Source organism: Scatophagus argus, chromosome 8 (genome assembly GCF_020382885.2).
Source record: "Scatophagus argus isolate fScaArg1 chromosome 8, fScaArg1.pri, whole genome shotgun sequence".
NCBI classification, from domain to species: Eukaryota; Metazoa; Chordata; class Actinopteri; family Scatophagidae; genus Scatophagus; species Scatophagus argus.
Window position 1 is genome coordinate 18,450,429 of NC_058500.1, and position 12,461 is coordinate 18,462,889.

The 12,461-nt window shown below is 40.4% G+C and overlaps 2 protein-coding genes and 1 long non-coding RNA gene across 4 annotated transcripts; 2 read left to right on the plus strand and 1 right to left on the minus strand.

The window, feature by feature from the left end:
- Positions 1-713: 713 nt before the first annotated feature.
- On the plus strand, positions 714-5,829 carry LOC124063264. The gene is made up of 3 exons (XR_006844076.1): positions 714-1,728; positions 5,031-5,230; positions 5,599-5,829. It is a non-coding gene; the product is annotated as an uncharacterized LOC124063264 (long non-coding RNA).
- Positions 2,296-8,317, minus strand: dnajc16 (DnaJ (Hsp40) homolog, subfamily C, member 16). 2 transcript variants are annotated; one of them, XM_046396725.1, is made up of 15 exons: positions 8,105-8,317; positions 7,542-7,723; positions 7,392-7,458; positions 6,929-7,253; positions 6,623-6,807; positions 6,374-6,478; positions 6,100-6,258; positions 5,830-5,960; positions 5,560-5,743; positions 5,040-5,219; positions 4,836-4,912; positions 4,534-4,614; positions 4,232-4,312; positions 3,977-4,147; positions 2,296-3,845 (listed from the first exon to the last, which is right to left on the minus strand). In XM_046396725.1, the coding sequence occupies exons 2-15, from the start codon at positions 7,712-7,714 to the stop codon at positions 3,404-3,406; spliced, it is 2,361 nt and encodes a 786-aa protein (XP_046252681.1). In that variant the 5' UTR covers positions 7,715-7,723; positions 8,105-8,317; the 3' UTR covers positions 2,296-3,403. The 2 variants fall into 2 exon arrangements, with proteins under 2 accessions (XP_046252681.1, XP_046252680.1); XM_046396724.1 differs by having other exon boundaries at positions 3,977-4,150.
- A 141-nt stretch (positions 8,318-8,458) lies between these two features.
- Positions 8,459-12,225, plus strand: casp9 (caspase 9, apoptosis-related cysteine peptidase). Its single transcript, XM_046396726.1, has 10 exons — positions 8,459-8,831; positions 8,920-9,130; positions 9,283-9,366; positions 9,454-9,515; positions 9,587-9,763; positions 9,858-9,947; positions 10,143-10,290; positions 10,423-10,611; positions 10,745-10,854; positions 10,938-12,225. Exons 1-10 carry the CDS (start codon positions 8,700-8,702, stop codon positions 11,043-11,045), a joined length of 1,311 nt encoding a protein of 436 aa, XP_046252682.1. The 5' UTR covers positions 8,459-8,699; the 3' UTR covers positions 11,046-12,225.
- The last annotated feature ends 236 nt before the right edge of the window (positions 12,226-12,461 follow it).

Below are 12,461 nucleotides of genomic sequence, written 5' to 3' on the forward strand. Positions count from 1 at the left end.
CTGGAATTCTAAGGTTTCAGAACAGCCTTACTGGAACTGAAACACATCACTTAACTAGTCATCTTAATAAGCTCAGGTAAAAAGTGAAATGGCACGTAAAGAAAGGTAGGACAAACACAATGCAACAAGGGGAACTTTGGCACCACTTGAAAAGCTCAAGCCTAATCCTGAGGGTAAACTGCCACCTTGTGACGGAACTACACAGCACGACACAGTACTGCAGAAGATACACAGAATGCTACTATAAGACAATATAACACTAACAGTATCAATCAAGACACAAATATGACTTCATTAGGAGTTTATAAAGTGACAATACCTTTTGGCAGTCTGTTTTTTTGCCAATTCAAAGTCATGCAATTTCACATTAACAACAAGGGATGCATGTGGGAGTTCATCAGAGCTCACTGGCACACGCTTGATTAACCAATGAGTAAATGAAAACACTGTATTACAATACAAGCAATGTTTATTACAGTTAGAGGAGTAATAGAAATACTGGCAAACTTCAAGTCTACTGTACATAAAGAGACGTAACATGATATAAGTCCTCGAAGTCCATTCTAAGGATGAAACACTTCTCATCTGTCCCATGAAGAAGAACAGTTAGTGCAGATGTGCTGCCATAACTTTGTAGACAATATTATGAATGTTAACTTAATTAACCGTTTGAATCCATCATATTATAAGCTTATTTATTTATATTTATTTATTCTCTGTTGATTATTGTCAGTCCACAAACCAGCTTGTAAACACATTACCAACAGTTGGACTAGTGTGGTGACTTGTGGCTTACACTTTGCTCAGAATACCACTTTGAAAAGGTAGTCTGGAAGGAAGAAGTGTGGGTGTGTTATGATTTAATAACTGATTGGTTATTTACATAGTGATAATGACATCATCAGTATTAGTGTCAGTAGCTGCAATGGAGAGCACAGATTAAGCAGTACCAAAGGCAGTATTTATCTGAAGCAAAACAGTGTGGGAGGGAGAAGATCAAACTAACTTTTTAAATATTTACAAGCTGTTCAATCATCCTAATCCAGAGATTCACAGAGGAAGAGAGAAGCTCAAGCAATTACACAGAGTTTACAGAACCGCACGCCTGGTGGACACTGAAGTCCGCCCTGAACCCTGCCGAGGCCGGGCATGGCGCTCCCAGGCTCCCCCCGAGCACGTCTCTGGATCCAAAGTTTTCAAAAAACTTCTGAAATTCTGAAATTGGGCGCTCGCCACTAAAAGGGGGAAGCCTCACTTGCTTTCTCCCCTTTAAAATACTACAAATGTCTACACATAGGCTGTAGTATTTACACAGATTGAGTGTCAACCTAACCATAGAAACTCAAACTGAACTTCCATCCATCCTGCGGTGAGCAGCGCCCTCCTGCCGGCCTCACTAACCACCGACCTGCTCTTCAACATCTCATGATCTTGAGATCACAAACCTTGTTTTCTCGGATGATTTTATCGCGTTATCTCGAGATATCGTAATAATTAACACGTTAGATAAGATACCGCGAGATAAGGGCATTAAAGATCATTGATCCTTAGATCTGCACCCCGTAACCTGCTTTACATCCATGTAACTGTGATAGCTGTGATTAGCTGTGATAGCAGCAGCTGTTAGCTAACGTTAGCGACGGTTCCGTCCGTGAAAAGTCAACTTTGATCCATTCCGGTGGGGGAGGACTCCGTGTGGACTCACAGAGGCCGTTACTGTGCATGCATGTAAGTGTTTGTTCATGTCAGAAACAGACTTCGGGTCGACCGAGGTTTTGTCTTTAGTATGTCCGCCCACTGCATCCTGTTGACAATAAAAAATAGTGGCACAAAAATATTTAAAATTTTTGTATATTAAAATTTTTATTCTGAAATATATATTTATATATATTTAAAATAAAAAATTAGAGTGTTTTTGTTTTTTGAACACTTTTATTTAGTCCCAGTACTTGCCAATACCCTTTGCACTACAGTTTTTTTTTATTCAGTGCCAAATATTATTTTTAATAGCAAAATTTAAATTCACTGTTTTGAACCTTGTCACATTGTTAGATTACTCCTCCAACTCCACACACACACACACACACACACACACACACACACACACACACACACATACACATACAAAACTCCCAAGTATATGCAGTGGTTACATTGAAATGTGTGTTTAAAAATCATCGACTCAAGGTTTAGAGAGAACTAAGATTAAGGAGCTGCCATGATTGTTAGGTTATTTGTCATCAAATGTTCAATGCTTAATTAAGTTGGTAAGGAAAGCAAATTCTCCAAATAACATACATACAATTTTTTGTTTTAATTAACAAACATAAAGCATTTTATTACAACCAGCAAGAGGATAAATGCAGAAGATTAACTGAAACGTAGGAGCAGACATATTTTTTTACACTAACTTAAAATAAAATCTTAATGAAAACTATAAAACAAAAAAATAATAACAAGTACAGCATTTTGATAAATCCATGTAAAACATTCACAAAATCTTTTAAGTTGCATACTTTAAAATATGGGTATGATAGATAACATGATTATATACAATATTTACATCACATAGTACCTTTAAAAGGATATTAATGACATTTCTTACGCTTAATGTTGACAAAACAAGTTGATAAACCAAACAAGCGCACTCGACTTTACTTTCATGTCTACAGAATTCAAGATGACATAATGATATTATATGAGTCAATCGTGGGCATTCAGGGAAACATTCAGAAAAAGAAATGGACAGCCTGTTCCTTATGTTTGCTACGTAAAGCTACTGGCTAGTTAGACAGACCAAGCCTTCTTCATTAATCTTGTAGTGGAGTACATTTTAAACCACGAGATCAAGAGTGGAAACATTTTCTTTTGATGCAATAACATGATCCGGAAGAACATGGAAAAAACGTTGAGGTCTGGGGTAAAAGGCATTACAGCAGTATGCTTTATTGCACAAGCGAGCCAGCATTCAAGGGATACAGTAATCTACAACAGAGAACAAAAAGGGCAGAGATGCATTAAAACGGACAATTATTGTTAAAGACATGCACCTCTCTTCACAGTATTCACCAATGAAGATGAAGGCAGTTATCCTGCCTCCTTTAGTGTGGGAGGATATGGCATGAAGGCCACAGTGATGTTGTTTTCTGTTCACAAGGCTGTAGCAGCAGCATTTGCCTAAATGATACATACACATAAAACAGCATGCAATGAGTTTAAGAGGGATATGCTAAAGGACCCATCCCACAGTAGTTGCACTGAAGCCAAGTTTGTAATCTTGATCCAACTTTAAAAGACATTAGTAACTATTAAAATATCTCAAGTGCAAGAAAGGCAGCTCTAGCCTAACACAAGGGGAGTGTAACAGTAGATAAATAGTAAGTCCTTCTTTACTCTCCTTTATCTATTTATTGGGAGTGATCTTGTCTAGTCCTGGCCAGGCAGGGATGTAGTAGCGAGGCAGTGTGCCTTCCATGAGCCTTTCCATCCACAACCCCAGGCGGTCCAGTTTGTGGTGGATCTGCAGGGTGGATATGCTGCGGGATCGGTTGGATTTGCGTGGTGGGTGGTCATCACGAGAACTGGACCTCGACCTCCCCTTTGAGATGCCCGCTTCATCCTCGGATGACTTACTGTCAAGGTCTTCCCCAGTGTAGACTGGTTTAAAAAGACAAAGGTACTTCTTGTGGCCATTAAGTGCCAGCACATAGCCAATGTAGTCCATCTTGTGGTTTTCATCCTCATCTGCATCAATCTGCATGGCGTCCTGTGCATATTCCAGCAGAGTGTTCATCCACTGGCTGTGCTTGTCAATATTCAGGAAGGAGAAATGCAACGTCAGGCTCCTAGGAGAGGAGAATGTTGAAAGAATGAATATGATTAAGTATCTATAAACAGGACTGTTTGCTACACAATAAAACCTCATATAATGGAATCTATGTGTTGCACAACAATCACAAGTGAACGTTTATCCTACCCTGTGAAGGAGTAGACCTCTTTGGCAAACTTGCTAAGAAGAATATTCTTGGAGGCGTCAGTGAGAACCAGCACTATGTTCATGTGTCCTGGCCTGAGCTTCACCAGGTTGCTCATGTAAGTGATATCCGTCAGCTCTGTCACCTCTACAAAATTCTTCTTGGGAGGCCGACTATTAATAAAAAATAAAGAAATTAAAAGTATGATGGTAAATCCTGCACTTTATAAAATGTATAAATCCTAAATGTAGTCTTACCTTGATGTCCCTGGTGAACCATTTTCAGCATTAGTTCCATCTTTTGCCTTTGGCTTAATTTGTTTATCATCACTTGAGTCACTGAAAAACACACAACAAAAAGTTGCGTTTTTTTCCCCAAAGGCGATGTGCAGGCATAGAAGAACAAAATTAATACCTTTAATTGTTCCACTTTGTTTTCTTTGGCTTATCTTTCATATCTTTCTTTGTACTAAGTCTTAAACTAATCCCAGAAGAAAGTGATGTTTCCATGGTTACAGTTTTCTGTGGGTTAGTGAAATGTGTATAGTAAAGGAGCCAACCTGAAGGCCTGGATGACCACAGTTCCAAACAAGATGAACAAAGCAGAGAAGATGAGGGACAGAAGAGGCATCATCTCACGCCTGCAATTTGTCACAGATGTCTCAGTGCAACAACATACAACTGTGCTCTCACCACGTGTTCTTTCGTAACAGGTGCAAGGAAGCTTGCTTGAAAATTAAATTCTGCTGTAGTTCAATTTTAAACCTCTGAAATCTTTAACATAGAATTCTTACATTAAATGGAACTGCTTAACTGAATACAACATGTAACTTCAGTCACAGAATTAAAGATATCTACCTACCAGTTGTTATGCAGGATATCATCGATGACTTCAGAGAGGTAATCATAAGATGCATAGATCCATCGGATTACAAACATCTACAGTGGAAGTATTTATACATGAGTTAGCAGGACTGGCGGTTCATATTTGACAAACAGTCCTTGGTCATATGAATACTGGCATAACATGTTCAAACGCACTATTTTTTTCTCAAAGGGAACATACAGAGGCAAACTCGTTGTTGAGCTCAGGGAGCACAGCATCATGGGTGAGGATGGACGGGTCCCTCTGAAGTCGCTCCAGCTCCTCCAGCAGACGCTGCTTGTCTTCCTCACTGCCGTTCCAAACAGTCACTGGCTTGAACAAGGCCTTGCCTGCAGCATTACGCCTCTCCAGGATTACAACCTGAGTTCAAGGTACTCGTTTTGTAATATTAATCTTGGAACTTTTTTTGGAAGCATTATTAAGAAATAATAATGTTGTTAATAATGTAATATTAAGAAATAATACAAATTAGACCATTTAAAATATTTTTTGAAGTGTTTGTTTTAAAGGTGTAATTGAGGAATAACCATTGAAGTCATTACTTTGCCTCAAATCTGTGCACTAATACATGATTCTACTATTCATTAAAACAAATATGCTGGATTCACTTCACACATTCCATATTCTAAAACGACACCAGTTCTCAAGTAGCGTCAGAGTGGAACCAGCAGCTGTAGTGTTGGACATGTATGAGTTGTACCTGTGTTGGTGACCGTGCACTGTCCTTGTTCTGCATGAGGATATCACAAAGGGGTTGCTGTAGCCGCTGATACACGTAGGCAAACCTCACAACCTCTCTGGCGTTAGTGGAGGCAAAAGAGAGAAACGCCTGGTTCCCAAAAGAAAAGGTCTCTTCTTCACCTGTGATCAGCAGGACACAGTATCTGAGGGGAGAAAAGACACAGCAGTAGTTTAACAACTAACAAACAAACTGTGAATGTATGTGAAGAAAATAAAAAGGTTTTCTCACTTTCTGCGTCTATGGAACTGTTTGACAGGACAGAGCTCATCAAAGAGCTTCTGATTAACCAGCCGCGGCACAAGGAGAAATTTGTTGTTTGACATGAACTCATCAATAATTTGTTTTTTCATTCCTTTGGCCTGCAGAGAACAAACATGACCACAGACGAAAAAAAGGAGCTGGGTGACATTTGATCGAACACAAACACAACCAGTTAAGTGTATAGATAACAATGACTAGAAAAAAAGTGGAACTACTGTCTTTCCTGTTGTGATTTACCTGTATAATGTCAGCAGGCTTGTCAATGTTCTCTTTGAAGACTAGCATGGTTGGAGCATAAGTGTTAATATTGAACTGTTTCTGAAGATTGGCAGTCTCTGAAAGGCCCTGGTCCACATAGCCAAACTGCAAGTAGTCCTTATATGCAAAAGCTGTCAGCTATGGAGAAGCAGGGATAAATTATTAACATGTTTGTGTTAGTGTTGCAATTACAGTCAGTGACACTTGAAGTACATTTCATTAAAAAAAAAAAAAAAGCAAGGCAAGAGCTTACTTTATATAGCAAAGGAACTACGGGCACTTGGTCGAACAGAAGCACATGTGGCTTGTTGAGCTCATGCCAGCTGTTCAAGAACTGCAGGTTATTCCTGTCGGTGACCTTAAATGGAGAAAATGCAATATGTCTCACTCATTTTAAATTCAGTCCATCTTCTGTCTTCTAGAAGTCTGTTCACCTATGTTATAGTTTACATATCAAGCAATGCTTCAGTCATTTTTGCACAGAAGACAGGCAGATACATACCCGCTCCACAAGTCTCTGAGGAAGAAGGTCTTCCACAAACTGTCGTAGGTGCTCCTTAGCTACAGCAAAATGGAAAAATGTCACTTTGCCATTAATGACTCCAAGTATTGATGGTGTGCGATGAGCACCAAGGTGATTGGCTAACCGTCTCTCATAGCCAACATCCACCACACCTATTCCGACATCTGCAAAGATGGGATATCCACAAACATACACACACATCAACTTTTTCAACTCGCCCTGTGCAATTTCATACTTGGCAGCAGTACTGGATAATGCTGGATGATTCATAGGTTCACTCCAAACCTAGAGTGTCCATCTCCTGCACCACCTCCTTCCAGACAGGCTCGATGTGGATGCAGCTGAAGCACCAGTCAGAGGTGATCTTTATCAGGTATGGTCTCTTGTAGCTGTCAGGCACCACGTCGTTGACATATTGGTCAAAGTGCAATATGTACTTGCTGTCACCAAAGTCCCTGTGGTTCTTGCTATTGAAGGGAAAACTGAAGAAGGACTCGTCAAAGTAAAAGCTATCGTGGCGATGACCATAGTGACCACTGCCGTATGGTTGGGTGTCATCAGTCTGTCCATAACGGTCGTAATTGGTACGTTTATCTTCATTGGACAGGATCTGGATTGGGGGTAAAACAAATATCAGTATGGCAGACATCCTCTACTTGTGCTGCTTGGTGGCTTTTACCACAGCTTACATGCACATATCATCTGCAAAATATATTGATTCCATCAAAAAGAAAAAAAAAAGACTAACCTCATAAGATTTGGTAATCTTAATAAACATGTCCTCAGCACCTGGATTTTTGTTTTTGTCAGGATGCCTTGAGGAGAAGATACTCATTAGGTAAGAACTGAGGTTAGGGTGACTTATCAAAACGGGTCAGTGTCATGTGAAAGCATGTACCATTCTTTTGCAAGCCGCTTATAGACCTTCTTGATCTCAGCCTGGTTTGCATTCCTGGTTACTCCTAAAATTTTGTACGGATCCATCTCAGGCGTGGCATGGGTTGCTCCCGTGAGCAGCACCGAGACGACCACCACCACAGCCAGCGGCACAGACATCTTTGACCGAGCCATCACAATTACCTACAACATATCAAGTGGATTAAATCTAAGGATTTTCAGAACTGAAATCGCCTTTAGCTCACTTGCAAATCTGACCGCAGCTTTCCCTTTATAATGATGTTGGCCTTGCAATAATGCATAATAATGAAGACAACCGGGTAACTTAGCTAAATAGGGTGGCATTATAGTATGCGCTATAAAAGCTAGGCAAGCTATGTAATGTTAGCTACAGCAACAGATATTACAATATCATGATCCTATTGACAGGTGAGCTGGCTATGACATTACCGCTGATTGTCAAAGATAAAAAGCTCACGCAGTTTTTTACATGGTTATAAACGTTTCTACAGCAGCTAGCTATCTGCCCAAACGCAACAGCTTTAACGTTACGTTCCCTGTCACCTCAAGCAGATGCAGTCAACCGGTACTACGCCACATATTTGGCTAACGTGTTGATGTTCTTCAGCTTGTTGGTGATGGGGAAAATACAGCGAAATGCAACGGGTGCGTTCGGCAGCATCTCACAGTTCCTCCCTCCACTGTGAGCCGACAACCTGCTGCTGCGAAGCAGGAGAAGAGGGGAGGCGCTCAGCGTCAGTATTTGGTGACAATGTATGCTCCACTGGTGTGAGTTCGGTTTATTGTTCGACGCGCCGCGATTTTTAGGCTGAGCGTATTGAGGTACGCTGGTCGTGTACCAGCGGCTTGTAGCTAAAACAAATCAAATGCACCCTATTTTTTTCTCTGCGTGCATTCTCATTGGACCAATCATAGACAACGGTGATGTAAACAAGGAAATGGTTAATGCAACCGACTAGAAATACGAGAAACGTAAAGGAAAAGTGTAATGTTTGTACAGGACTATGGTATCATTTCCACTTGACAGGCGAGTGGGGTCATTATAGGATAACGACTGGCTGTATAAGCGTAACAAAATTTGTTAGTTCCGAGTGTTACGATATTTCTCTGTCTCCCTCACTGAGGTCGTTTGTTGTGAATGGAGGAAAGACTCAAGAAGATTCTTCAGCGCAACAGGACCACTCTCGTTAGAGATTTGGATCCCTCAAACATCTACGATGGCCTTCTTGAAAAAGGAGTTTTTACCCAAGACATGATCGATGAGATAAAGGTAAGACTGCTGTGCGGGTTACTTCCGGTTAATTCTGTATTGTTCGTGGAACACTTAGTTACTGCTTATCTTCTGTCTCTCCTGTCAGAGCTCTGGAACCAGACGTGACCAGGCCAGACAGTTAGTCCGGGATTTAGAGACTCGTGGGAGTCGAGCCTTTCCATTATTTCTGGAATGCCTTCAGGAGACAGGTCAGCACAGTTTGGCAGAGCTCCTACAGAATGGAGCACCTACCGTTCATCTACAGCCTGCTACACCCACTCAGGTTGTTCGTCCCGTTCTCCAGCCTCTCCCTGTTTGTAAGTGTATGATACTATGGTATATTTTATGAATACTGATGCCAAAATGCCCTCAAAGTCTTGGTGATTACAATAATCTATGACTCTTGTAATATGAACACTTTGGTGAAATTTATTGTACAACATATATGTGCTGTTTGTTTCTTTAACAGCCTCTCCAATGGATGTGGACAAGCAAAGAAAAGATGATGTTCCTCTCTGTCCAGTACAAAAACCCAGTCCTACTCTCGGCCCATGTAAGCAAGCAAAGCTGTTAATGTACATTTCCATAAGAGTCTGGTAAGTTCCTTGATGCTTAACCCATATCGATGGTTATGCTGCAGCACCTGACAAGGATCACATGAGACCAAGACCTCAAGGCAGAACTCGACGGGATAGTGTTCAGGTGAGTACCATGTATGATCACGCAGGTTACAATCAATAGATGCTTCATTTTTCTGTGTATGTGTGTATCAGAGCTATAAAATGGACGCCAGCCCATGCGGACATTGCCTTATCATAAACAATGTGGAGTTTGAACCCCAGAGCGAGCTGAACAATCGCAAAGGGTCCCACATAGACTGCGACAAACTGGAGAACAGATTCAAGTCTCTCAACTTTATCGTTGAAGTGAAGACAAACCTGAAACAAAGGGTAAGAATATTTTTCTCCTGCTTCTGTGTCCTGAAAGCACGTGTATACCTGTGAGCACGTGGTTGTAAATCTCACAGTCATTTCTGCATTTCAGCAAATCAAACATGAGCTGTCAGCTTTATCTAAGATGGACCATTCACAGTATGACTGCTGTGTGGTCATCATGCTGTCCCATGGGACTGAGGTAAGACATGTCCTGCAGTCTCTGGCATCATTCATGGCTTACTGTTTGTTATACCCGTGACTGTTGAAATGTCAGTGGATGTTTTCTGTCCACTGCCACATGATAAAATGCTATCACACCTTTCTCTCTGACCTACTCAAGCTCAGATCTAAAGGACTTGTAAAACTTAATGCAGGCTCATATTTATGTTTATAGGTGAGCCACAACCGCTTCCCTGGTGCTGTGTATGGTGTGGACGGACAGTATGTCCCAGTTCAGTACATCACAAACTACCTAAATGGCCAGCATTGTCCATCCTTACAGGGCAAACCCAAACTTTTCTTCATCCAGGCCTGTGGAGGAGGTAGCTAACATTAAACATACTATTAAATAACTCAAAGTAAAAATCATGTGTAAAGTTCATAATCTTACATAAAAGATTTAAAAGTTACATATGCAAAGTGGTCTCATAAGGAAATGTGTTTTTGTCCCTGAGGTGAAAAAGACACAGGCTTTGAGGTGTCCCCTGATGAGGCTGAGCCATCCATCGGTGGAGCAGATGATCAGACGGACGCCATTCCCATGTCCTCCAGCAGCGATTCTCTGAGCACGTCCGACGAAGTGGACGCCAGAACCACGCTGCCCACCCCGAGTGACATTCTGGTGTCCTACTCTACTTTTCCCGGTGTGTGTTGCATTCGTGCATCTGTATTTGTTTTGATGAATAACACAGTTTTGTCAGGTGCAGGTCAGAGCTATAGATTGACTTGATTTGCTATGCATGTCTCCTCAATGCTACTTTAACCATGTGAATACAGGTTACGTTTCTTGGAGAGACACCCAGTCTGGCTCCTGGTATGTTGAGACACTAGACCGTATTCTTGAGGAAAATGTTGTTACCGAAGACTTGGCCACAATGCTGATGATAGTGAGTTTCTCTTACTAACTTGACCGTTTTGACCTTTTTAATTTAAACGTGCTCGCATCTGATTTGGCTGTACTTATTTGCAGGTTAACAATGAAGTCTCTCAAAACTCTGCAAAAGGGCTCTACAAGCAAATGCCTGGTTCCTTTAACTTCCTGCGCAAACTTCTCTACTTTCAATCCCAGGCAAAGTAGCAAACTATGTTTGTTTGTTTCATAAACTAATTTCTGTTTCATACGACTGTAATTTCTTAGGATTGTGTCTCAGCAGTTGCAAAGTGAAATTAATTTGAAAATGAAAAAAAATGATGGGAAAAATGAATTTGCCATAGTTTGTTGTACTCTTATTCTTATTTGTTGTTTATTCTGTTTTGTTTGTATTTTTAATATTTGGGAACTTTTCTAAATGAGCTTTTTGGGTGCAGGTGTCGCTTGTAAAGACAATATTAACATATTGTGAAAATGTTGTTCTGGTTTGTGTTTTTTAATATCATTATTGTCTTATCAACACATATCGATGTTCACAAGTAGACAATCAGTGTGAGATACTTTGCTGACTTTTATTTGGAGTCTCTTTGATACACTAATTTTGTCAACAAAATGAGATTTTTTACAAATGTGTTTTTTGAAAATTAAGGTAGAGGTGAGGAAAGATCTTTCATTAACTAAATAGTGAAGTGGTGACATAAGCTATTAAATCTATCTCCACCCTGACATAAATCTCAACCTGCCAGCAGTGTTAGCATAAACATCTCTCTGAAAGACTCAGGCAAAAATGCACATATGACCTATGTATGACTTTATGTTGTTAGCATAAATATAGATTCTGTTGCCATCAAGTTAAACAGTTGTGACTTTACTAGACTCCAGTAGATGTTTGAGTCACAGAGGATTCAGTATTTCACACACCTTATCTGGATCTGTTATGTCCCTCTCCTGCCACCAGGGGTCCTCATAGAATTAGAAATGTTCCCATTTCATTTGCCTGTCAGTCTCCTCAGATCAACAGACATTGTCTCCAATACAGGTTTATCCATAATACCCTAACCTGCAAACAATTGAAACAAGCGATGAGACATAAACATTTCCAAAATGTTCCTCATGCCAAATGGTATGAGGGGGTCCCTGGTAGTCTGTGCCATGGAAACACCTGGAGATGCACTCAGCAGTTTCCCCAAATCGCTTGAATTCATGACTTAACCTCTCAGGAAATCTTTAACTGATGCAGTCATTGTTTTGCTTGGCTTACAAAAACAGAGAAGCTTAAAACATACCAAAATGTCAAATCAAGTACTGCTTTGGAATAAACTGCATCTTTGGGATTTATTATTTCTTTTTTTTTTTTTATTTCGTAATAAAGTGGTAAGGCTCCAAAGATCATGTTTGTCTGTCAGTCCACCACTTTGGTCCAGACTCAAAGAATCAAATTCTCTCGATGAATTTTGCTAATCCCCTGCTTTCATTTACGATTTCTGATAAGAAAAATGTCTCAACAGCTCTCGAATGGATTAAGGGATTTCCATGAACTTTGAGGAGAATATCCAGGGTACCCAGAGAATGAAGTCTACTGACTTAAGTGACCCCATGACCTTTCTGCGAGCACCATCTTCA